The sequence below is a fragment of the Lissotriton helveticus genome, chromosome 8 (genome assembly GCF_964261635.1).
Source record: "Lissotriton helveticus chromosome 8, aLisHel1.1, whole genome shotgun sequence".
In the NCBI taxonomy this organism is placed as follows: Eukaryota; Metazoa; Chordata; class Amphibia; order Caudata; family Salamandridae; genus Lissotriton; species Lissotriton helveticus.
This window is the reverse complement of record NC_136069.1, coordinates 1262860698-1262885539: the sequence shown is the minus strand read 5'-3', so window position 1 is coordinate 1262885539 and position 24842 is coordinate 1262860698. Positions and strand designations below refer to the sequence as shown.

The 24842-nt window shown below is 42.8% G+C and overlaps 1 protein-coding gene across 1 annotated transcript in view; it reads left to right on the top strand.

Moving 5' to 3' along the window:
• Window positions 1–24842, top strand: part of VWA3B (von Willebrand factor A domain containing 3B) — a 1052517-nt gene that overhangs the window by 205108 nt on the left and 822567 nt on the right. The window contains exon 9 of the mRNA XM_078658240.1: window positions 19968–20084. Coding sequence (XP_078514366.1) covers window positions 19968–20084 — 117 coding nt within the window. The remainder of the gene's footprint in view (window positions 1–19967; window positions 20085–24842) is intronic.

The window sequence follows — 24842 nt, the reverse complement described above, 5'->3', positions numbered from 1 at the left end:
GCAATCAAAACAGCTCAGCATGCTGTAGAGCTTCTCACAGGTTTGTAGGAGTTCTACCTGTCCCGCCGCAACTCTGCAAGTGGGGGTGCAGCTAGCTGCTGGCCTCCTCACTAAGCAATTTCAGCAAAGTGTTCAAAACTTCCAATAGCATCCTTATTTTATTACAGGGCTCATTGGGGGGTCTCAATAGATCAAGGCGTTATGAGCGGTCACCTCAGCCGACCACCATCCTGCTCCCCATGTGGTTGCTTCCTGACTGTGGCGTCCACTCCCCTCAGTAACTAACCCAATTTCCCAAACTGGAGAATATTGCTCTCAATGTTCCTAAATGGGGTCTCTCTAGGTGTCGATATAGAGCTTTCGGCCCCAGACTGGAGACCCGTATAAGGTCGCTGGGCGAATATGGTTCAGAGTATGTCTCGGAAGTAGGTATCTTTTGGACTCATTAGTTGTTAAGAAAGCTCTTGATGTGGGTGTGATTCATTTTACTTTCACGTGAACCATTTATAAAAATAAAATAGGGTTTGGGAAAAAAAAAAGAAATTGCTTCTAATAATCACCCGCTGCCCAAAAAAATAAAAAATACACAACTGATCAATCAAAACTCATAGCCATATGATGAGTCTAGAGCAAAATATGCTAAGGTGCCATGCAGATGGTAGATTGCACTATACAAATGCTGGTGACATAACATATAGTAAAATAGCATAACAAAGCACAGTATAGAATCATATACCGCAGTGTTCACTGAAAAACATTGCAAAAGAATTCCTCTACAAAAACATGTTGAAAGCTTTCATTTAATTATAATAACTTTTAATTATTACTCATTAATGTGCAGATGGAGAAATTGCTAAAATCACTGGCACTATCTCACTTATCCTTGTGAAACAAAATTGCTACATTGGGGATATACCTTCAAATTTAGCAACAATGTCTACATGATAGTCAAAGCATTGCTACTGCATTGATGCTTTTCTTATATTTTTTCTCCTAGAATTCTTTTGGCTGCTGTGATTGATCTTTCAGTCCTGCTGCCTTAAGAAGCCGAATATTCAAGCTTATCAAATCAGAATGGAAAAGTACATGGTGTGAAGTTGTGGCCAAACGGCAAGAGCGGTTGACTTGGAAGCTAGGAAATCAGGTTTGCATCGCAGCAGGAACAGCTCAACATACGGCGATTCTAGGCAAATCACTTACCAAAATGAATGTATAGTCTGTAACGCAACTGGTGCTCGTGTAACTCTTTGATACCTTTGGGTTAAGTTCGTGTTCGGGCAAGTCATCCATTTTCTTTTATTATCAATTGACAAATATTTTTTGTTCAATTACTTCATGAGCACAATCAATTAATGTGTGTATTACATGTTAAATTATTCTGACACAATATACGTCCAGGGGCGCAGGCAGGGCGGCTTGCAATGAAAATGGGCCCCTACATTCTGTCAAGGTAATGAAATACAGCAATACTCAGTTTCGGTTGGGCCCATCAGGCTTTTGGATCTTGGTGTAAGCGCACCTGCTGCACACTTGATAGCTACACCCCTCTATACATACACATGAAACGTCTTTCTGTTAGGAGGTATGAAGTTAAGCATAAGGAAAGTCAGGGGACTTCTGTTTTTAATTTAAGATGCATACCTGTTCCTGACTTTTCAATCAGAACGCTTTCAAGAGAGAGCCCACTTTGAATTACGACATCTACATGGTTAGTAAAACAGAAGGAGGTTCGGGCAACTCCGATAACCTATTACCTATTGTTTATTTATCTATTTAGTTACGTGTTTTTATATAGCGCTGACTTTACCCGAAGGCATCAGAGCGCTTCACAATAGGAACAGTACTGATACATAAAGAGAAAATTACAAGTGAACAAATTACAAAAGCAAACGTTAAGTTACATGAGGTAAAAGTGACAATCGTGAGCAAACAAATACAAGAGGTAACAAACGGTGCATTACAGGAGGAAAAATTGACATGCGTGCAGGTTACAAGAGAAAACAAAGTACAGTTAGAGGTATACTACTGCAATATATGGCAGACACTCAAGCACAAGAACAAACATTACGTAGGCAATGGTAGCACTTGTGCAAGTCAATAAAATGTGATTGCAGCGCGGGTGCAGAGAGCCACTCACAGCATTACGGTACAAAAGGAGTTGGTGATGGACGGAGCATCTGAATCAATCAAACACTCACACCCAGTCAAAAGATCTGGATTTAATCCATCACCGTTCTTTAGCCCACTCTGCCACCCCAGTTCAGACATGGCTATATGCAAATCAGTCTGACCCTGTGCCTCATGGGAACAGTCCAGCCCGAACTGCCAATCCATGTCTTCCCTGGACCGGGAACAAGCTTCCGAGGACCGGTTTCTGGCATTCCAGCCGTCTTCTGCCCGGCTTGCTTGAATCCAGTGGCAAAGTGAGCAAGGGACTCACGTCTGAGCATACCCTGCCACACTTATGGCGGCCAAAAGCATTACAGCACACCACACCTTCACACATCATGCCCTCAATTGACCCCAGGCCCACTGTGGCAGTTTGTATCTTTAAAGCGCATTAGGAATTGTAGTACATACCCTCTGTGTATTCTCCGGAGCTCATGCCGATCTACATCGTCCATCAGTTCTGCTGTCCACATCACAGAGGGGGCGAAGTAATTGCTGCCACAGCTGCAGGCGCTGGGGTCACGAGCAGCAGGAATTCATCCCTCGGAGGGAGAAACCACTCTGACGTCGGTGGTGGCGCCTTCTGTGAGCATAAGCACTTGCTCAAGAGCGGGGCCATTTCGAGGAGTGAAGAAGTGACCCTGAGGCGCACGTGATGATTCACTGTGGAGTTTTCGGCGCGGGGGCTGGCCAAAAATTAGTCCCAGGGCTGTCATTGGTAGCGGTTTCACGCTTCAAGATTGACGGCCCTGGGACAACCCACAAACTACTCCGTACTTCACCGTGCTCGTGTGGGGCATGGTCGGTGTACTGCGTACATCATTGACCTTCGGGACGGCGGCCTTGTGACACTGTTTGCCCGTGGCGGCGGCCGCCTTTATAATATATTTGATTGATACTAGTGTCAGTGTGAGTGTCGCCAAATACATTATAAAGGCGGCCGCCGCCACGGGCCACCAGTGTCGCAAGGCCGCCGCCCCCAAACTAGTGCCGCCGGGGGCGGACCGCCCCCCCCCCCGCACCCCCTTAGCTACGCGCGTGACGTCGAGATTCAAACACGGCTCTCCAAATCCCGAGTCGACAGCTCTGACTGCTGCACCACACCCTCTCCCTCTAAATGTCACAGCACAAGAGACCTAAAACAAAGTGTGGCACTGAGAAATAACGACTTTCTGCCCCACATTTCTGAAGGCGTTTTATCATTCCGGAAGTGAGAATCACCCCGAAACTCCCTGGTTGTCAAAGCTTATAATCACCCAGGGAAAATAAAATACTTCCCAAGTCCACGCTCTGTTACTCCGCCCAGGCTGTGTCTTGTTCGCTCCATCATCAGGGTTACACACCCTCCTCTGCTCCTCCTTTGTCATATTTTGTCTTCTGCCCAGTGATGATTTTTCTGACTTGCACTGTTGTCTATTTATTCCTGCATCTCCTGAATGCCTCATTTTCTATTAAAGGGTTATTGCTCAGCTATGGTGTGATCAGAATTTTCTTTTCTTTTTTGTTAGATTTTAGCTTAATTAAGTTTTTTGTTTCCTTTACAATGTTAATTGCCTCTTCAGTTGCCTGTTGTTCCCTTACTGTGGTTCGCAGCATAATCATTACTAATTTAATTGTGCCTGCGTTGCAACTTGCAAACCACTTCAGAGCGGAGTTCTGGCTTCAGCCTGCAGCTAAACATAGCAACTCATGCAGCCTGATTTCTCGTTAAATCTGGCCTCATGTGCTATGAAGCTAGACCAACAGTCCCACTTGAGGGGGTGACCGGGAACCTCACACCGGGCCATTAACAACTCTTCATGCCTGTGAACCCTTCACAAAGGGAATTTTCTGTAACGAGCAGGGATACAAGGGTTACTTTTACTTTATTTTATACACTGTGCATTAAGTTAATTTGCTTAACCCCTTCGCTGCTAGGCCTTCCCCCCCCCTCTGCTAAGCCTATTTTTGGCTATTTGGAGTAGTTCGCGCTTAGGCTCCTGTAACGTTTAGACCACATAAGGTATCCACGACAAATTTGCTTCCTTTTCTTCCAACATGACAGGGATTCTAAAGGTACCCAGGGTTTGTGGATTCCCCTGGAGGGGACCCAGAAATGAGCCAAAATACAGCTACATTTTTTCTGGGGGGGGGGGGGGGGAAATGGGCAAAAAGGGCTACAGATGAAAGCATCTGTTTTTTTCCCTGCAAATGGTATCAACAAAGGGGCTGTGGTGCTGAAATCACCATCTTCCCAGCTTTCGGGGACAAGCAGACTTTTGTCAGAAAACCACATTTGTTTACACAGTTTTGGCATATTTCTGGGACATAGCTTATTTTTGCTTTTTTTGTGCTGTCAACCATCTTCCAGTTAATGGAAAAAATGGGTATGAAGGCAATATTGGATCCTGGAAAGCTATACATTTCTGAAAAGTAGATAAACATTTAAATTCAGTAAGGGGTCATTTGTGTAGCTCCTTCAAGGTTTTCACATAGAAACAAACAGTTGAAAATAGAAAAAATTGAAAACGAGATAAAAAAACAGTCCGTTGTGCCAACGTTTTCACCTGTAACTTCTACTAAGTATGACAGATGTTTGAAAGCAGTATACCATTACATCCGCTGGATCCTCCTGGTTGTGGGGATATATAGGACTTGTAGGTTCACCAAGAATCCGAGGAACTCAGAGCCAATAACTGAGCAGCGTCTTGCAATGTTTTTTTATTGGGTACCTGGTATATAGCAATTCATTTGGAAAAATATAAACAGGGAAAAATTGGTATGAAAGTCACCTATGTATTTATGAAATGGGAACAAAATATAGAGTTTAGAAACAGTAGCTATTTGCACATCCCCGAAATTGTGGATACCCATACCAGCATGTGAATTATAGGTCATTTTTCAATGTGACTTCTTTTTTACACATTGTCTTACATTTGGAAGGTAGAAATGCATTGAAGGTTAATAGGTAATAACAGTTGCTCCACAATTGTGTGTTCCCCTAAGATTCCCAATAAAAAATTATACCTCACTTGTGTGGGTAGGTGTAGTGGCGGCAACAGGAAACTGCCCAAAACGCAACGTGGGTACACCACATTTTCACAGTGAAAACTGACCCTTTTTTTGCAAAGTGCCTAGCTGTTGATTTTGAACCCTAGCTCTGTCGGTACCTAGGAAAACCTAGCAAATCTACATGTTTTTTTAAAACTAGACACAAAGGGGAATCCAGGATGGGGTGACTTGTCTGGCTTTCATCAGGTTCTGTTACCTAGAATCCCTTGCAAACCTCAAAATTTGTCAAAAAAACACATTTTCCTCACATTTCTGCGGTGGAAAGTTCTGCAATCTGCGTCGATCCACAAAATTCTACCCTCCCCACATTCCCCAAAGACTTCAGAGAAAATGGTACCTCACTTGTGTGGGTACACCTAGTGCCATCGACCGGAAACGGCCCAAAACGCAACGTGGACACACCACATTTTCACTGTGAAAATTGACCCTTTTTTTTGCAAAGTTCCTAGCTGTAGATTTTGAACCCTAGCTCTGCCGGCACCTAGGGAAACCTAGCAAACCTATACATTTTTTAAACCTAGACACCCAGGGGAATCCAGGATGTGGTGACTTTCCTGGCTTTCACCAGGTTCTGTTACCTAGAATCCTTTGCAAACCTCAAAATTTGTCAAAAACACTTCTTCCTCACATTTCTGTGGTGGAAGGTTCTGCAATCTGCGTTGATCCACAAAATTCCACCCTCCCCACATTCCCCAAAGTCTTCAGAGAAAAATGGTACCTCACTTGTGTGGATAGGCCTGGTGCTCGCAAAAGGAAATGGCCCAAAACGCAACAAGGACACACCACATTTTCACAGTGAAAACAGACCCTTTTTTTGCAAAGTGCCTAACTCTAGATTTTGAACCCTCGCTCTGCTGGCACCTAGGGAAACCTAGCAAACCTATACATTTTTTAAACCTAGACACCCAGGGGAATCCAGGATGGGGGTGACTTGCCTGGCTTTCACCAGGTTCTGTTACCTAGAATCCCTTGCAAACTTCAACATTTGTCAAAAAACACTTCTTCCTCACATTTCTGTTGTGGAAACTTCTGCAATCTGCATCGATCCACAAAATTCCACCCTCCCCACATTCCCCAAAGTCTTCAGAGAAAAATGGTACCTCACTTGTGTGGGTAGGCCTAGTGCCAGTGACAGAAAATGGCCCAAAACATAACGTGGACACACCACATTTTCACAGTGAAAGCAGACCCTGTTTTTGCAAAGTGCCTAGCTCTATATTTTGAACCCTAGCTCTGCCGGCATCAATGGAAACCTAGCAAACCTATACATTTTTGAAAACTAGACACCCAGGAAATCCAGGATGGATGCCTTGCCTGGCTCTCACTAGGTTATGTTACGCAGAATGCCTTGCAAACCTCAACATTTGTCCAAAAAATCACATTTCCCTCACATTTCTGTGGTGGAAAGTTCTGGAATCTGTGCAGATCCACAAATTTCCACCCACCCCGCATTCCCCGAAATCTTCTGAGAAAAATCGTGCCTCACTTGTGTGGGTAGGCCTAGTGCCAAAGACAGAAAACGGCCCAAAACGCAACGTGGACACACCACATTTTCACTGTGAAAATGGACCCTTTTTTTGCGAAGTTCCTAGCTGTAGATTTTGAACCCTAGCTCTGCCGGCACCTAGGGAAACCTAGCAAACCTATATATTTTTTAAACCTAGACACCCAGGGGAATCCAGGATGGGGTGACTTTCCTGGCTTTCACCAGGTTCTGTTACCTAGAATCCTTTGCCAACCTCAACATTTGTCAAAAAACACTTCTTCCTCACATTTCTGTGGTGGAAATTTCTGCAATCTGCGTCGATCCACAAAATTCCACCCTCCCCACATTCCCCCAAGTCTTCAGAGAAAAATGGTACCTCACTTGTGTGGATCGGCCTGGTGCTCGCAAAGGGAAATGACCCAAAACGCAACATGGAGACACCACATTTTCACAGTGAAAACAGACCCTTTTTTTGCAAAGTGCCTAGCTCTAGGTTTTGAACCCTCGCTCTGCTGGCACCTAGGGAAACCTAGCAAACCTATACATTTTTTAAACCTAGACACCCAGGGGAATCCAGGAAGGGGGTGACTTTCCTGGCTTTCACCAGGATCTGTTACCTAGAATCCTTTGCCAACCTCAACATTTGTCAAAAACACTTCTTCCTCACATTTCTGTGGTGGAAAGTTCTGCAATCTGCGTCGATCCACAAAATTCCACCCTCCCCACATTCCCCCAAGTCTTCAGAGAAAAATGGTACCTCACTTGTGTGGATCGGCCTGGTGCTCGCAAAAGGAAATGACCCAAAACGCAACGTGGAGACACCACATTTTCACAGTGAAAACAGACCCTTTTTTTGCAAAGTGCCTAACTCTAGATTTTGAACCCTCGCTCTGCTGGCACCTAGGGAAACCTAGCAAACCTATACATTTTTTAAACCTAGACACCCAGGGGAATCCAGGATGGGGGTGACTTGCCTGGCTTTCACCAGGTTCTGTTACCTAGAATTCCTTGCAAACCTCAAAATTTGTCAAAAAACACTTCTTCCTCACATTTCTTTGGTGGAAAGTTCTGCAATCTGCGTCGATCCACAGAATTCCACCCTCCCCACATTCCCCAAAGTCTTCAGAGAAAAATGGTACCTCGCTTGTGTGGGTAGGCCTAGTGCCAGTGACCGAAAATGGCCCAAAACATAACGTGGACACACCACATTTTCACAGTGAAAACAGACCCTTTTTTTTGCAAAGTGCCTAGCTCTATATTTTGAACCCTAGCTCTGCTGGCATCAAGGGAAACCTAGCAAACCTATAAATTTTTTTAAACTAGACACCCAGGGGAATCCAGGATGGAGTGCCTTGCCTGGCTCTCACTAGGGTATGTTACCCAGAATCCCTTGCAAACCTCAACATTTGTCCAAAAAAATCACATTTCCCTCACATTTCTGTGGTGGAAAGCTCTGGAATCTGTGCAGATCCACAAATTTCCGCCCACCCCGCATTCCCCGAAATCTTCCGAGAAAAATCGTACCTCACTTGTATGGGTAGGCCTAGTGCCAAAGACAGGAAACGGCCCAAAACATAACGTGGACACACCACATTTTTCCAAAGTGCCTAGCTGTAGATTTTGAACCCTAGCTCTGCCGGAACCCAGGGAAACCTGTCAAACCTATACATTTATGAAATCTAGACACCCAGGGAAATCCAGGATGGGGTGACTTGTCTGGCTCTCACCAGGTTCTGTTACCCAGAATCCCTTGCAAACCTCAAAATGTGTCCAACAAAACACATTTTTCTCACATTTCTGTGGTGGAAAGTTCTGAAATCTGAGTGGATCCACAACATTCCACCCAGCCTGCATTTTGCAAAGTCTTTCGAGAAAAATGATACCTCACTTGTGTGGGAAGGCCTAGTGGCCACAAAAGGAAATGGCCCAAAATGCAACGTGGACACACCACATTTTCACAGAGAAAATAGACCCTTTTTTTGCAAAGTGCCTAGCTGTAGATTTTGAACCCTAGCTCTACCGACACCTATGGAAACCTAACATACCTATACATTTTTTAAACCTAGACACCCATGGAAATCCAGGATGGGGTGACTTGTCTGGCTCTCACCAGGCTCTGTTACTTAGAATCCCTTGCAAACCTCAACTTGTCCCCAAAAACATTTTCCTCACATTTCTGTGGTGAAAAGTTCAGCAATCTGCGTCAATCCACAAAATTCCACCCTTCCCACATTCCCCAAAGTCTTCAGAGAAAAATGGTAGCTCACTTGTGTGGGTAGGCCTAGTGCCCTTTTTTTGCAAAGTGCCTAGCTCTAGATTTTGAACCCTAGCTCTGCCGGCACCTAGGGCAAACTAGCAAAACCAAACATGTTTCAAAACTAGACAACCAGGGGAATCCAGGATGGGGTGACTTGTCTGGCTCTCACTAGGTTCTGTTACCCGGAATCCCTTGCAAACCTCAAAATTTGTCCCACAAAATCACATTTTCCTCACAAATTTGTGGTGGAAAGTTCTGGGAACTGTACAGATCCACAACTGTCCACCCACCCCGCATTCCCTGAAATCTTATGAAAAAAATGGTACCTCACTTGTGTGGGTAGGCCTAGTGCGAACGACAGTAAACAGCCCAAAACGTAACATTGACACCACATTTTCACAGTGAAAACTGACCATCTTTTTCCAAAGTGCCTAGCTTTAAATTTTGAACCCTAGCTCTGCCGGCACCCAGGGAAACCTGTCAAACCTATACACTTTTGAAAAGTAGACACCCAGGCAAATCCAGGTTGGGGTGACTTGTCTGGTTCCCACTAGGTTCTGTTACCCAGAATCCCTTCCAAACCTGAAATGTGTCTAAAAACCACATTTTCCTCACATGTCTGCGGTGGAAATTTCTGAAATCTGCGTGGATCCACAACATTCCACCCAGCCCGCATTCTCTAAAGTCTTCCGAGAAAAATGATACCTCACTTGTGTGGGAAGGTCTAGTGCCCACAACAGGTAATGGACCAAAACGCAACGTGAACACACCACATTTTCACAGTAAAAATTGACCCTTTTTTTGCAAAATGCCTAGCTGTAGATTTTGAACCCTAGCTCTGCCGGCACCTAGGGAAACCTGGCAAACCTATACATTTTTTAAACCTAGACACTCAGGGGAATGCAGGATGGGGTGACTCTCACCAGGTTCTGTTACCTAGAATCCCTTGCAAACCTCAAAATTTGTCAAAAAACATTCTTCCTCACATTTCTGTGGTGGAAAGTTCTGCAATCTGCATGGATCCACAAAATTCCACCCACCCCACATCCCCCAAAGTCTTCAGAGAAACATGGTACCTCACTTGTGTGGGTAGGCCTAGTGCCAGTGACAGAAAATGGCTCAAAACACAACGTGGACACACCACATTTTCACAGTGAAAACAGACCCTTTTTTTGCAAAGTGACTAGCTGTAGATTTTGAACCCTAGCTCTGCCGGCACCTAAGGAAACCTAGCAAACCTATACATTTTTGAAAACCAGACTCCGAGGGGAATCCTGGATGGGGTGACTTGTCTGGCTCTCATCTCGGTCTGGTACCTAGAATCCCTTGCAAACCTTAACATTTGTCAAAAAAACAAATTTTCCTCACATTTCTGTGGTGGAAAGTTCTGGAATCTGCGTGGATCCACAACATTCCACCCACCCCGCATTCCCCAGTCTTTCAAGAAAAATGATACCTCACCTGTGTGGGGAAAGCCTAGTTCCCGCAGCAGGAAACAGCCGAAACCGCAACGTGGACACACCACATTTTCACAGTGAAAACTGACCCTATTTTTGCAAAGTGGCTAGCTGTAGATTTTGAATCCTAGCTCTGCCGGCACCCAGGGAACCCTAGCAAACCGTTACATTTTTCAAAACTAGACACCCAGGGGAATCCAGGATGGGGTGACTTGTCTGGCTCTCACCCGGTTCTGTTACCCAGCATCCCTGGCAAACCTCAACATTTGTCCAAAAAACACATTTTCCTCACATTTCTATGGTAGAAAGTTCTGCAATCTGCGCACCCACCCCGCATTCCCCTAAGTCTTCTGAGAAAAATGGTAACTCACTTGTGTGGGTAGGCCTAGTGCCAATTACAGGAAACGGCCCAAAACGCAACGTGGACACACCACATTTTCACAGTGAAAACTGGCCCTTTTTTCCAAAGTGTCTAGCTGTAGATTATGAACCCTAGCTTTGCTGTCAGCTAGGGAAAACTAATAAACCTATACATTTTTGAAAAAGAGACACCCAGGGGAATCCAGGACCGGGTGACTTGTCTGGCTCTCACCAAGTTCTGTTACCCAGAATCCCTTCCAAACCTTAAAATTTGTCAAAAAAACACATTTTCCTCACATTTCTGTGGTGCAAAGTTCTGCAATCTGCTTGGATCCACAAAATTCCACCCACCCCTCATTCCCCAAAATCTTCTGAGAAAAATGGTACCTCACTTGTGTGGGTAGACCTAGTGCCAGCGACAGGAACCCCCCCCCAAGTTTTCCTACCCAGAATCCTCTGCAAACCTCAAATTTAGCTGAAAAAAAATCTAATTTTTCTCAAAATTATGTGTGGTAAAGTTCAGGAATCTGCATGGATCCACAAATTTCCTACCACCCAGCCTTCCCCCAGGTCTCCCGATACAAGTGGTACCTCACTCGCGTGGATGGGTCAAATACAAGCGACAGACAAGGACCCAAAACGTATTGTGGAGACATCAAAATTACCTGTCACAAAACAACCTGGTTTTGCAAGGGGGGTCACCTGGATTTTTGGCCCCGGATTCGGCGGTTATTTTGGGAACTACCAAACCCACACATTTCTGAAAATTAGACACCTGGGGAGTCTAGCGAGGTATGGATTGCGTGGACCCTCCAACGTTTTCCTACCCAGAATCCCCTGCAAACCTCAAATTTAGCAGAAAAAAACTACCTTTTCTCAAATTTCTTTGTGTGAAAGTTCTGGAATCTCCATGGATCCACACATTTCCTACCACCCAGCGTTCCCCCAGTTCTCATGAAAAAAATGGCACCTCACTCGCGTGGGTGTGTCAAGTACCTGCGACAGGCAAGGGCCCAAAACGCATTGAGGAGACATCAAAATTATCTATCAGAAAACAACCTGCGCTTGCAAGGGGGTCACCTGGGTTTTTGGCCCAGGGCTCGGCGGCCGCCTTGGGAAACTGCCAAACTCCCAATATTTTAAGTTTACAGGGGATTCTGGGTAGGGAAATGTTGGGGCTCCACGCAAGCCATACATCCTTGGACTACCCCAGGTCTCTAGTTTTCAGAAATGTGTCGGTTTGGTAGGTTTCCCTAGATGGCAGCTAAGGCCTGGACCAAAAAGTTATATGACCCCCCTTGCAAAAGCAGATCATTTTGTGATAGGTAATTTTGATGTCCCCGCAATATGTTTTGTGCCCTTGCTTGTTGTGGGTTGCCACCCACAAGAGTGAGGTACCATTGTTATCGGGAGAACTGGGGGAACGCTGGGTGGTAGGAAATTTTTGTCAGTCCGGTGATCCTACATTTTTCACACACCGAAATTTGAGAAAAAATAGATTTGTTCATCAAAATTTGAGGTTTGCAGGGGATTTTGGGTACGGAAACGTTGGGGGATTCATGCAAGTCGTACCTCCCTGGACTCTCCCGGGTCTCTAGTTTTAAGTAATGTGTGGGTTTGGTAGGTTTTCATAGATGGCTGCCAAGCCCGGGACCAAAAACTCATTTGACCCCCCTTGCAAAAGCAGGTCCTTTTCGGATACATAGTGGGCTTTTGCGTTTTTGGTCCTGGGGTAATATTATGCCTCACTTGTGTGGGTGGGGGAAGGGCCTGCGACTGGGAAGAGACAAAAACATAGGGACTAAGGGTATAGCACACAGAATTCTAAGTGCTACATACTCTTTGTGGCTAACTGTTAGACCTGTCATCCTTAGAAAGGTCTTCCCCCAGACATTTTGCCTTTTACCTCCTGTTTTGCTAATTCTTGTTATTGGCCTTAGGACTCTGAGCACTTTACCATTGCTAACTGGTGCTAAAGTGCATGTGCTTCTTCCCTAAACATGGTGACACTGGTGTATACTTGATTGGCATATTTGATTTACTAGTAAGTCCCTTGTAAAGTGGTATAACATATACGTGGAGTCTGTAAGTCAAATGCTACTAGTGGGCTTGCAGCACTGATTGTGCCACTCACATAAGTAGCCTTTCAAACCTATCTCAGGCTTGCCATTGCAGTTTCTGTGTATTCAGGATACTGCCACTTCGACTTGGCATTTAAAACTACATGCCAAGCCTCAAATCCTCCTTTTATTACATATAAGTCACCCCTAAGGTAGGCCCTAAGTAACCCTAATAGCAGGGTGCTATGTAAGTAAATGTGTGTTTAAGCTTTACATGTCCTGGTGGTGACAAACCCCCCAAATCGTTTTTCACTATGAGGCCGACCCCTCTCATATTCTAGCATTGGGAATTCCTTAATACACTTTAAAGTTGTAATTCCTGATCAGAGAGGAGTAGCTTTTTCATGTTTCATATCTTTGTAATAGTAATGATAAACCCGCATTACTGGTGAAGTTGGATTCCACATTACTGTTTCAGAAATGCCAGGGCATTATGGAAGGATGGAAGAGAGAGGCTAACACTTCACTTGAATAGGCAGCGGCCCCACATAAAGGACTAATTCCCTCAGATAGCCTGGCAGACAGGACTGAGTTGAAAGGGATACTTGTGCACTCCGAGAGTCACTTATGGCTATAAGTACTGGGTCTCTGACCCCATCAAATCAGACACTACTGGACTTGTAAACTGTGTGGCAGAATCCGGCACAGCACTTGACGCCTCTCGACTCCAGCACCCGTCTTCAGAACTGACACATCACCTTCACTGCATGGAGAAGATTTACGGATCTTGCACCTGCGGGCCTCGACATCAACACATCATGCTGTTTGCAACCAGGAAAGGTGCTTTGTTCACTTAGGCCTGCGTGGGTCCTGTAGCCTGCTGGTGCTCCATCATGGACAGTCCAAACTTTGACTTTGCCCCGGTTGAAAATATGGGCGACTGCGATGGAGTGCTATTCGGACGCACAAGGTGGATTCTGCCATATCTCGGCTTACCTTTGAACTAAGAAGAAATTTTTAAGAAAAATGTCTGAGAAGGAAAGTTCACTAGGGCAAGGCATGAGGGGGAGATGTCGTCGTTGGGGAGATGTTGGGTGAAGTCGGGGTGGAGATTTCTACGTTCGGATTTAGCTTCCTTTTTGGAAGTCGATAATCCACAGGAGGTTGAATACCCTTCTGAAGAGGAGCCACTGGACAGCATTTGCTGCAGCAGAGAAGACCGTGGCAGGAGGTGCCACAAAGTCAGGCCGACCTGCGATGCATCTTGAGAGGAGTGGCGACCAAGTAGATCCCTGCCTCTATTCAGGTCTCAGAGCACTTTTGTTTTTCCAAGTATCAAGGTTTGGATTTTAGCTCTTTGGGCATCTTTAGTACCACCTCTAAGAGCCTAGTACCGGGCGGGCACCTCCTGGAGAGTAGGACTCACTTGAGGTAGGGTCCAGGTGCAGAATTCAATTTGTTTATGCTTTTTACATCCCTGTAACTCAGGACAGGAGGACAACCAACTAGCCCTTTGAGTCACTCTGATAATCCTGGGATCAAGCAGGAAGGCTGTTGTAAAGCAGCAGGGCAGTTCTCTGAGGGAACAAGGCAGGCTTCAAGAAGCTGGACAGTCCATTGGTAGCAGCAGGGCAGTCCTCTGAAGAACAAAGCAGGCCTCCAGCAGCAGGGTAGTTCTCTGAAGTGCAAGGCATTCCTTCTGGGGGACCTTCACAGATCTATGAGTGAACTGAAGAGTGGGTGTTGAGGGTCCTATTTTTATAACTGGTGCCAGCTTTGAAGTGGATGAAACTTCTAGAGTCTTACCCCACAGTTGGTTCTGGAATCTCCTTCTTCCCTGCTCCAAGTGATCTGGGGTGACAACAGACTAGTGTCAGGTTCTTTGTGGGTGTACTGGTGTCAGCTTTTGAAATGTAAGTGGAGTAGGAAATAGATCCGACCCACTCATCCTGGCAGGATGGCCCTCTCCCAGCTACATCTAGGTCATATGGTTCAATGTCTGTGCCCAATATGCATTTCTTATGGGGAAGCAATTAACAGACCCAGGCAGCTGGAGATTCTTAGAAGGCCTCAAAATTTAGGGCAGGAAAAGCCAACTTTCTAAAAGAGGCATTTTCAAAATTGTTATCTAAAATCGGACTTTTCCATTAAAGAGGGTTTTAAATTATAATTCCCTTGAGTTCAAACATTTCATTTCTACCTCTACCCTATCAAATGTTAGCACATATTAAATGTAATAAGATAAACCAATGGTGTTCTGTGGAAGAGGTAAACCTAACAGTAGTGACAAATTATTTATGTTGTGTTTTTTACTACCAAGACATGTAAAACGTAAAAGTCCATGTCCAACATTTTAAATACAGTGCACCCTGCCCTCTGGGCTGTTTAGGGCCTACCCTGTGGGTGATGTGTACACATTAAAAAGATAGGTTTAGACCTACCAAAAGTTTTGTTTTGTCAAGTCGAATTGGCAGTTTAAAACTGCACACAGGCTGCAATGGCCGGTCTAAAACATGTTTTAAAGGGCTACTTAAATGCGTGGCTCAACAATTGCTGCAGGCCTACTAATATCTATTAATTTACAGTCCCTGGGTACAAGTAGTACCACTTTACCAGGGACTTACAAGGAAATTAAATGTGCCAATTAGGTTAAAGCCAATTTTACCATGTTTAAAGGAGAGGGAACAAGCACTTTACCACTAGTTAACAGTGGTAAAGTGCAGAGTGTCCTACAGCCAATAAAAAAAAATCAGAAAGCAGGAGGGGTGAAGACAAAATGTTTGGGGGTAGCCAACAGAGCATAAAGCAGATTCCTTTGTTGTCTAGGAGAATCCATATCCACAAAATAGATTCATACATCTAGATCAAGAAAGTAAAAAATTGAACACGTTTTTACAACAGATGAAGAAATGGATTGCATGGATAAAAAAAATCCTTAACCTACTATATTCACTCACTTGTATATCATTAAAGAATATAGGACTAGTAAGCTTTAAAATAATGCATACGGAAATACAAAGTAGCACATTTAGCTGTAGTGGTAAAGTAAATAAATCCTAAAATAAGTGGAATCAGGACATTTGGGACTGATTTGATAGTGGTGAATGGGTGATGGGGAAAAGTAGAGAAAATCAATGTATCTATACTACATGAAAAGCCTGAAATATATCTGGAGCATGACAGGTATTTTGGGATAAGACGTTTTGGAAACAAATCTTGTCATTAAAATCACATTATAAAAACAAGTTAGGTAAGGATAATGTAGTCTTCGGTAAAGAAATGGCAAATGAAAGTTGGCAGTAATTGGAATTGGAATTGAATAGTGGCAGCAATAATATAAGAAATGCCAACACAGAGGCTGTATGGTTCTTAATGAAGACTAGTTGAATAAATGCCATGGAATATTGCAGGTGTGCACAGGCAATGGAGGAGTTCAGAGTAGGAATTAGCTAGGAAAAAAATAGCGACAACAGCCCTCCAGGTAACACTGGAAATAACATCAACTGTGTTTAATGACTATAAATCATACAAAATGAAACCATTAAATAAAAAGTAAGGCTGTCTCTCGGGGATGGAGATTGTGAATCTGATTTCTACTTCCCTCAATAGTGAAACAGAAAAAGTATGTCTTAATCAAAATAGATTTCTCATGATGATATTTGATCTGTTTAGCATGGCAGTTGATCATGTAATTCACTTGAACCTTGCTGGGTTAATTATGGTGAACTTATACACTCCATTGGGAATACAATTTGATGATTATTTGACATCTTAAGTGTAATTGCTTGCAGAAATATCTAATATATCATACTATTTGGAGACTTTAAAGCAATGTTGCACCATGTGAATGTTGATGAACCACTGTACAACATCATTGAGGAATGTATGGGCATACCTGCTCGGATTTGTATTCAAATGAAACCAAGTAAAATATGCAAAGAATTAGATATCGTCCTCCAAGGATATAATTAGTCAGTAATTAATAGAAGATAAGCAAGTTGTCAATCAGCACATAATAAATGTAGGAATTGTTGCTTTACTTCTCTGATTTGTTATGTGATAAGGGGAGATGCGAACGTAAAACAGAAAGCCAGAAAACATTTGAATGAATAGATCTAACAGTCTTTTAAACTGGATAAAAAGGAGAGAGATCCTTATATAAACGAATTTATATGACAATATAAGATAATGATCAGAGAAAGTAAATATGAGGCATCGAAAAATTCTGGAAAGATTTGATAGTTGCACTAAAGAACAAAAGGTTAATAACATTTGGGGACCGACTGAGAATTTCCTAGTTAATAGGAAAAGGGTAGTAGGTCTAACAGTGGCTTAGCAAAACTGGGCAAATTATAAAACTATATAACAAATGTATATACATTCAATTGTAACATATTGCAAGAAATCGAGTTATCAGAGGAAAATTTGGTAAAAAGCGTTATGACTAAGAAAAGTGTGAAAGAAGTAGACCTTTCACAGGCTACACTTTTTGCGCCTTCAGAAAAGAAATTAGAGGATCAATTACGATCCATACATATACCGATTTATGAAAAAAGGATTGCACTCTGCCAGAAAGTTTCAGGATAATTGGCGAGGTAGACATTTGGAGTAAAATTTTAGAAACATATATTTTAAATAGTTTGTAAAAAAAATGGGTAGAAACGGCAGGTAGATGTCCTACGATTATTAATTGGACTCAATAATGACTCATGAACTCGGATTTAGCTGGGGTAGGAAGGTGCACTGTCTGTCCCTAAAATACTGACACCAATCAAGCTTAGACAAGGTTGCATCTTAGCACCTTTATTTGTAGCCATTTACATTTCTTGTGATGCAAAAGCCCGATAACAGGCACTATGTTTCCAGGCAAAGGTGCATCAAGAGAGTATCCAATGTCTATTTTAGGCGGACACAATACTTTGACTACTATTGGTAATCACCATTTTTTAAATAAGTTTGGTGAATATTGCAAGTGTAACTATTTGAAGAGCACTGAAGGTAAAACAAAGTTTTTGCTATTCAGTTGGAGCCAATCAAAACACAGTGTTTCGTGGACATTGGGTAACCATCCACTCGATATGATAACTAGAGATTGTTATTCAAGAGTGATTGTTCCTTCTAACTAATCAATAACTAATCTCGTTGATTCCATTATCAAGAGGGTTTGCAGGCTCCTAGGACAAAGTGAATAGTAGTATGGGCCATAAAACAAACCCTGTTGTAAGGGAAAAGTATGGACTAAACATTGTGAGATTTTACTTTATTTGTCTGAAGTTCTGCACTGTATATCGTGAAACATTGTCTGACAGTGGCACACAATACTGCTTGATTTGTATTGAGGCTGGAGTTTGGCATGATGTGTAATATTTTTCCTTTAACATACAACATATTAGTACAGCAGGAGAGGGTACCATTCGCTATATGGCCAAAACAAGTATAGTGAGGGGATATAAATGGTCGGTGGTATGTAAATTTGAGGTTAATCGCTGCCTCTCCGATGCTAAATATAAAAGATGACAGCATTCATAGAGCCACCCAATAATCCCCCTGGGACTGGGTATATTCAATAACAGAAACACATTGTCCCTAGAGGAAACATTCATAAACGATTGCTAATTTATAATAATGTCACATACATGAACATTTAGTCAATAGGATCACAGGAACTATACGCAAATATACCTGTATGTATCAAAATAGGGTATATATTTATTCCACTTGGAATTTCATAAATTAGTACCTGGCAACAAAAATACTACTGAGAGTCATACATCAATTAACGTTGACGCCCAGCACCGTTTCGCATATTTGTTGATTATTCAGATTTTAAACATGTTTACATGCTGTGTTTAAATTCCATCTATATGGTGTTTTGATTACCCATAATTTATGTGCAAGGTGTTATGAACACTACTGTTAATTGATGTATGACTCTCAGTAGTATTTTTGTTGCCAGGTACTAATTTATGAAATTCCAAGTGGAATAAATATATACCCTATTTTGATACATTCAGGTATATTTGCGTATATTCCCTGTGATCCTATTGACTAAATGTTCATGTATGTGACATTATTATAAATTAGTAATTGTTTATGAATGTTTCCTCTAAATCTAAAAGATGGCCCAATGCCATGAATAATATAGCTCGGGGAGGGAAGAAATATAAGTTTAACGAAATCAGCTCAGGTGCTTGTCAAACTAGTTCTGAATACAGACATATAGTTAACGTAGCCGGTGCTGCCTAAATAGTATATGATGGCTATCCAGCCAGGTGGATATTGAAATTAAGGATACATCAATTATTGATTGAAGATGTATGGGTAGGACCTTACTGGCCATACTGGGCATCGGATGTTTCCCCGGGAGGCTGGAAGGGTGGGGGCTGGTTTTGCAGTGGTGGGAACCAGTTTTGCTACCGGGGGCGGTTTTGCAGCGGTGTTGCAATATCGGTCCCCCGTAACAATAGAAGCAAGCAAGCGTTTCCAGCCTCCCTGTGCCAGGCAATGTGTCCCCAGGGGCTGGTCCAAGAAAATTGCCTGGACTGCTTTGGGTTCCCAGTCCGGCTCTGTGTATAAGGTGCCCTGTAAAAAAGAGTGGAATCAGGATCTAATGTTTCATTTATGTCAAACTGCTGCTCAAAGTTTGATCCATGTTTTGTTATCCTAGGAACAGTGTTAGTCTAGCAACTTGTATATTATATAATTAAAGGTAAAGATATTCACTTATGCTTTAAGCTGTGAATGTTTTTTGCTGCATTTGAGGAATGATGAAAAGGGTTCTTTTTTATAAAAACACATTTGGCTTTTTTAATGTTTGTATTGCCTCTGTTGTTAGAAATCAAACAAATGAATGGACCTGAAACTTGAAACCCCTAAAATACAACACCCAGGGATTTATTTACACGCCAATTTCTGTTTGATTCATCCATCATCATGTAGTATACTACAGTTCATGGAGCGCTTGTATAAATGTAATCGCAAAATAATGCAATAAAAGCAATGACGCCTTGGCTCTTTTTACTAGCAAGCTGTTTATTACAAGTTTTTTATCATTTATGCTGTTTTTGCTACTTAATCTATTTGAGCCACTCTTATGCAAAGCCAACTAAATATATTTTTGGTCTCAGGAGCTGGTGTTCGAGAAGATGTTTTCCTGATTTGGCAAGAGATGGAGGAGGCCAGAAACACTCTGATAAAAATCCAGGCTATTGCAATGCAATCATCATCGTATTCAACTATTGAAGGTACTGTAACCATTTTATTACATTTGGTATGTGCTCTACATTGCTAAGAATGAGTATGGGTCATCTGGCTTTTAAGCACTCTAGGGTTTGCTTGTATTTTGTATTTAGCAGTTGTCTTAAGTTGCAAAACATATGTGACTAACAAAGCTTTTTTTTCATATTTTGGTAAAAATCACAAGGCGTCTTAAATTCAAATACCACATTTTACCAGTAGGAACACTGCTGGCCTATATAGATTCTACAGTTCAGGTTTGGTTTAGCTATGCAGCAAATGAGGAAAACTGGTAACACAGCACTGTAGTGCAACAGGGGTTCCTTCAGATAATTTAATCATGTCCTCAGTCTTTTCAAATGAAAGTCCTCCGAAGCACCCCAAAGAGTTTGTGTTGGAATGGACTGTGATTTCATGATGCAATCAGACTTATTAAAAAAGAGAAGACTATGAAATCAGCATTTAAAATGTGGATAGGAAAAGAAACATTTAATAAATCACTCCGCACCGTTTGGACAGTATCATAGTAATCTCTACAAAGTTGGCCACAATTTTTAGTTTATACTTTTGCACGTCTAAGGACAAAGTCAGTGGTTGACCATAATTGACAAAATGCAGTGTATTTCAACCTGAGTTATATCCCTAAAGCCTTGATGGGACAAAGATTACACTTATCTAGCTTATATTTGATCATGCTCTAAGGGCTCATATTCATTACCATCAAACACATATATTGATTTAAGATCTAGTCTAAGTGACATAACTACAACCTTTGCCTTACCTTACTTTACCCTACATTGTTCATTAGTGGCACCCTTTACCTAATCAATTGCAGAATCAGCCCTTGAATCTAACAAGGTGCGATGTAATGGCATTAAGAAAGAGCAAACCTTTGCAGCAATTTGTTTGATCTCCACATATTTGTAAAGAGGTGCTTCTGCTGGTGGCAGCTAGTGCCTTTCCCCTTTGCTCGTAGGTAAACTGCTTTTTTGTTTTCTGCCATATTGACATTGGATCTTTGTGCACAACCTTTGAGTTGCTTCAGATCCTTCCATTTTGTGAATGAGCTATCTGTGTTTTATTGCATGCATCTCACAATGCTCCTTTCTTTTAACACTCTTCAGTATCAGGAGTGATATGGGAGATTTGTACAACTTTAGACCTTGGCCTTTCCATTTTCAGACAGATATTGAGAACAACCTGTACATAACACAAGGGTGTATGCAGTTTGATAGGGTAACTCAAGAGAGTTTGCATTTCTTAGAGCCTGCTTCTACAAGGTCTGATCTCGAACGTACTCCCTTTCTGCAACTGGGGGTGATTTCTCTTGTCAGAGGTAGCTATTCGGAAAGCAGCAGAGTAGCATTGTAGTTTGATGTCCTTGTCTGGTGTCTCTGGGATGATCGGAGCAGCAATGCATGAAATGATCATGTTTGTGCTCCAAGATAGCACCTATTCGAGAGTGGCAGGCACTTTATCTCAGGCCAGGAGGAACTGGGTGCTTCTAGAACTTTTTAGCACAGTGATGTCACTAACCAGAATAGGAAAGAAAGAATCCCTGACTGAACCAAGGCCAACAGAGATTCAGCACAAGACTTAGCAAAAGTATAAAAAGTACCATATCCTTGGAATTCCACATTGATAAATGCCTTAGCTTCAAAACCCACATTTAAAAAAAGATGCCTGTCTTCTGTAAACCCTACCATCCAACACTGGTCCGGTCGCATCTCAGAAGAGGCAACGTCCCTCATGCGAGTGTCCCCCGAAAGAGCATTTTTCATGCTGCATCTATATCATCAGTGGTCTAAAGAAACACAAACAAAATCACATTCTTTCCTCTGAGAGGCCTCCATTGACTCCCCACTACCTACTCATATCACTCTGTTGCATCATCTTCAGGTGGTAAACCCGTATTCCCAACTTTCCTGGCAAGTAAGATCAAGACCCCTGTGTTACGATTCCATTGTTTCGCCACTAGGGGGAACTGTTCATAGACCCACTGCAGTCTGGAAATCACCACTAAAATGTATTCAAAGTCACTTTATGATTCCTGCCTGATTTCCATTTCAATCCTGTGAACATTGAAAAACATGCCTTTGCTTCCATGGACTACAAGTTCTGTATTGCACTGCCAAGTATTAAATAAGGCCCATCATCCACTGGGCATTGCTTTTAGTGGAAGTCCTTCTGCTGTTCGTCAGCACTGGATTCTGTCCTGTAGGAGTTGTGAGAGATGGGAATTATACACACCTATGACTAGTCTTATGCTGCCAATCATGTCACTCCACCCTGGGTTTGCTGCTGCCCGGAGCTCGTTATAAACTGCCATTGCTGAAGCTCCCTGCTTGTGCACTGAAGTTTTAATCTCTGTGTACTGGACGGCTTGTTGCCTGTTTGTTTGTCGAGTTCCTGCCTTGCTTCAGCCTTTACACCCAACAGGGGCAGCCCTACTACCCAGAGCCCGGGGCATTAGATAATAGTACAGCAACAATGGTTAGAAACCAATTCATTCACACAACTCAAAATGAAAGAAGAACAATTATTTACATATGGCTAATTTGGATTAAGAATTGAATGCACTATATTTTTGTCATAATACAGAAGATTTTCATTATATTGTTTTCCCTTTTTTGCCATTGTTCTGTTTACACTGTATATATTGTGTATGTCTTGTATGCGTAACACTGTGAGCACAATTATTTGGTTTATGTCTATAAGTTTCTATGTTTTTGTAAATATTTTTTCAATATAGAAAATCCTTTTTCTTACTGGAAAGTAGTCTATTGTTGGTACCTTTTATTCTTTTTCTTCCTTCATTGTTGCTGTACTACTATGTGTCAGCCACAGCCTGTGCCCTGTTCCTGTGCAGCTTGCGTCAGATTTCTCCCAGCCCTGCATTATTTATTATTATTATTTGTGTGTTTTGTAAAGCGCGCTGCTGCCCCATTGGGGCGTCCCGGCGCTAATGAATCTGGAAGCAGTGGGCAAATATAAGACAGATTATAGATCAAAAAGATGGGGTTTGAGGGCCTTACGGAATAGAGATTCAGATGGACAGGCCCGGAGGGACAAAGGGAGCTTATTCCATTGCTGAGAGGCGCAAACTTCAAAAGTTTTCCATCCCTTTCGGGTTCTCTTAAACCTAGGAGTAACTAGGAGAAACTGGGAGTTTGAGCGCAATGACCTGGCATTATGTAAGGACGTAAGCAGGTTTTAAGATAGACCGGGCCTTTGCCCTGCGTAGCCCTGTAGGCCAATGTCATGGCTTTAAATTGACATCTTTTACTTACGGGCAGCCAGTGCAATTTACGGAGATGCGGGGTAATATGATGTCTGGGAGGAATACCCTCCACCAAACGAGCCGCCGCATTCTGGACCATCTGAACTCTGTTACACAGACCGGCCGTAATGCCTACATACAGTGCATTGGCGTAATCAAGATGGGAGGTTATCAGGGCGTGAACCACTGTTTTTCGACAGTCAGTGTGTAGATAGGTAATGAGTCTTTTTATTGTTCTGATCTTTGCAAAACAAGATCCTGCTACCATTTGCACCTGGTCTTCAAAGGTAAGCTGGTTATCCCAGCGAACCCCGAGGTTCCGTACTGAGTTTTTTGGTACGGGGGCTTGACTCAAGTCGTCCAGCCACCACAAATTGGATGACAATGGGGATGGTGTGTTAAAAAACAGAACCTCTGTTTTCCCCGCATTAAGCTTAAGGGAATTAGAGTCCATCCATCTTGATATGTTCCTAAGGCATGTTTTCATAAGATCGAAAGCCTTAGCAGTGGGCTCTTCGAAGGTAAAAAGGAGCTGGATATCATCTGCATAGGAAGTGGTTTTAACTCCAGCCTGAGCAATCATTTCAGCCAACGGGGTGAAATAGACATTAAAGAGGAGTGGGCTCAAGGAGGAGCCCTGAGGTACTCCCCACTTAAGTGGTCTGGCAAGGGATGTGTAAGGGGGAGTATAAACCTGCTGAGTGCGTTCTGATAAAAAAGAAGCAATCCACTTCAGCACAGTACCCCCTATTCCCAGAGTAGCCAGTCTTTTCAGCAGGATCTTATGAGAGACGGCGTCGAATGCTGCTGAAAGATCAAGCAGCACCAACACCGCCCTCGATCCCTGATCCAGTGTCCATCTCACAGAGTCGGCCATTTCAATCAGTGCCGACTCCGTGCTGTGACCAGACCGGAAACCGTGCTGAGTCTCATGCAGGAGTCCATTGGCTTCTATATAATTGGCAAGTTGGAAATGAGCCAATTTTTCCAAGACCTTAGCTGGAGCAGGCAGAAGGGAAATCGGTCTATAATTGCTTGGATTGTCCGGGTCAGCATTAGGTTTCTTAAGAATAGGTATCAGGGAGGCATGTTTCCATTTGTCAGGAAACTTTCCCGTTTTCAAGGAATCATTCCAGATGGAATTGAGTAAGGGATTAAGAAGTGTTGCTAGTGCCTTATATTGCTTAGCCGGCCAAGGATCATTAGGTGATCCGGATTTACATTTCTGTAATTCAGCAAGAGTGACTTCTTCTGATGCGACTTCAAACTCTAAAAGGACGGGAGATAACATGGGCAGAGTATCTTCTTCCTCCCTTTGTTTGGGACTGCTGGTAGTGGGGAAGGAGGCATATATAGTTTCTATTTTTTTCTCAAAATAGTCAGAGAGTTTATTACAGAAAGACTGAGTGGCTGGCAGACTCCTATTCATTGCTTGAGGGTCCGTGAAAGATCTAACAATATTGAAGATCTCTCTAGCCCCATTATT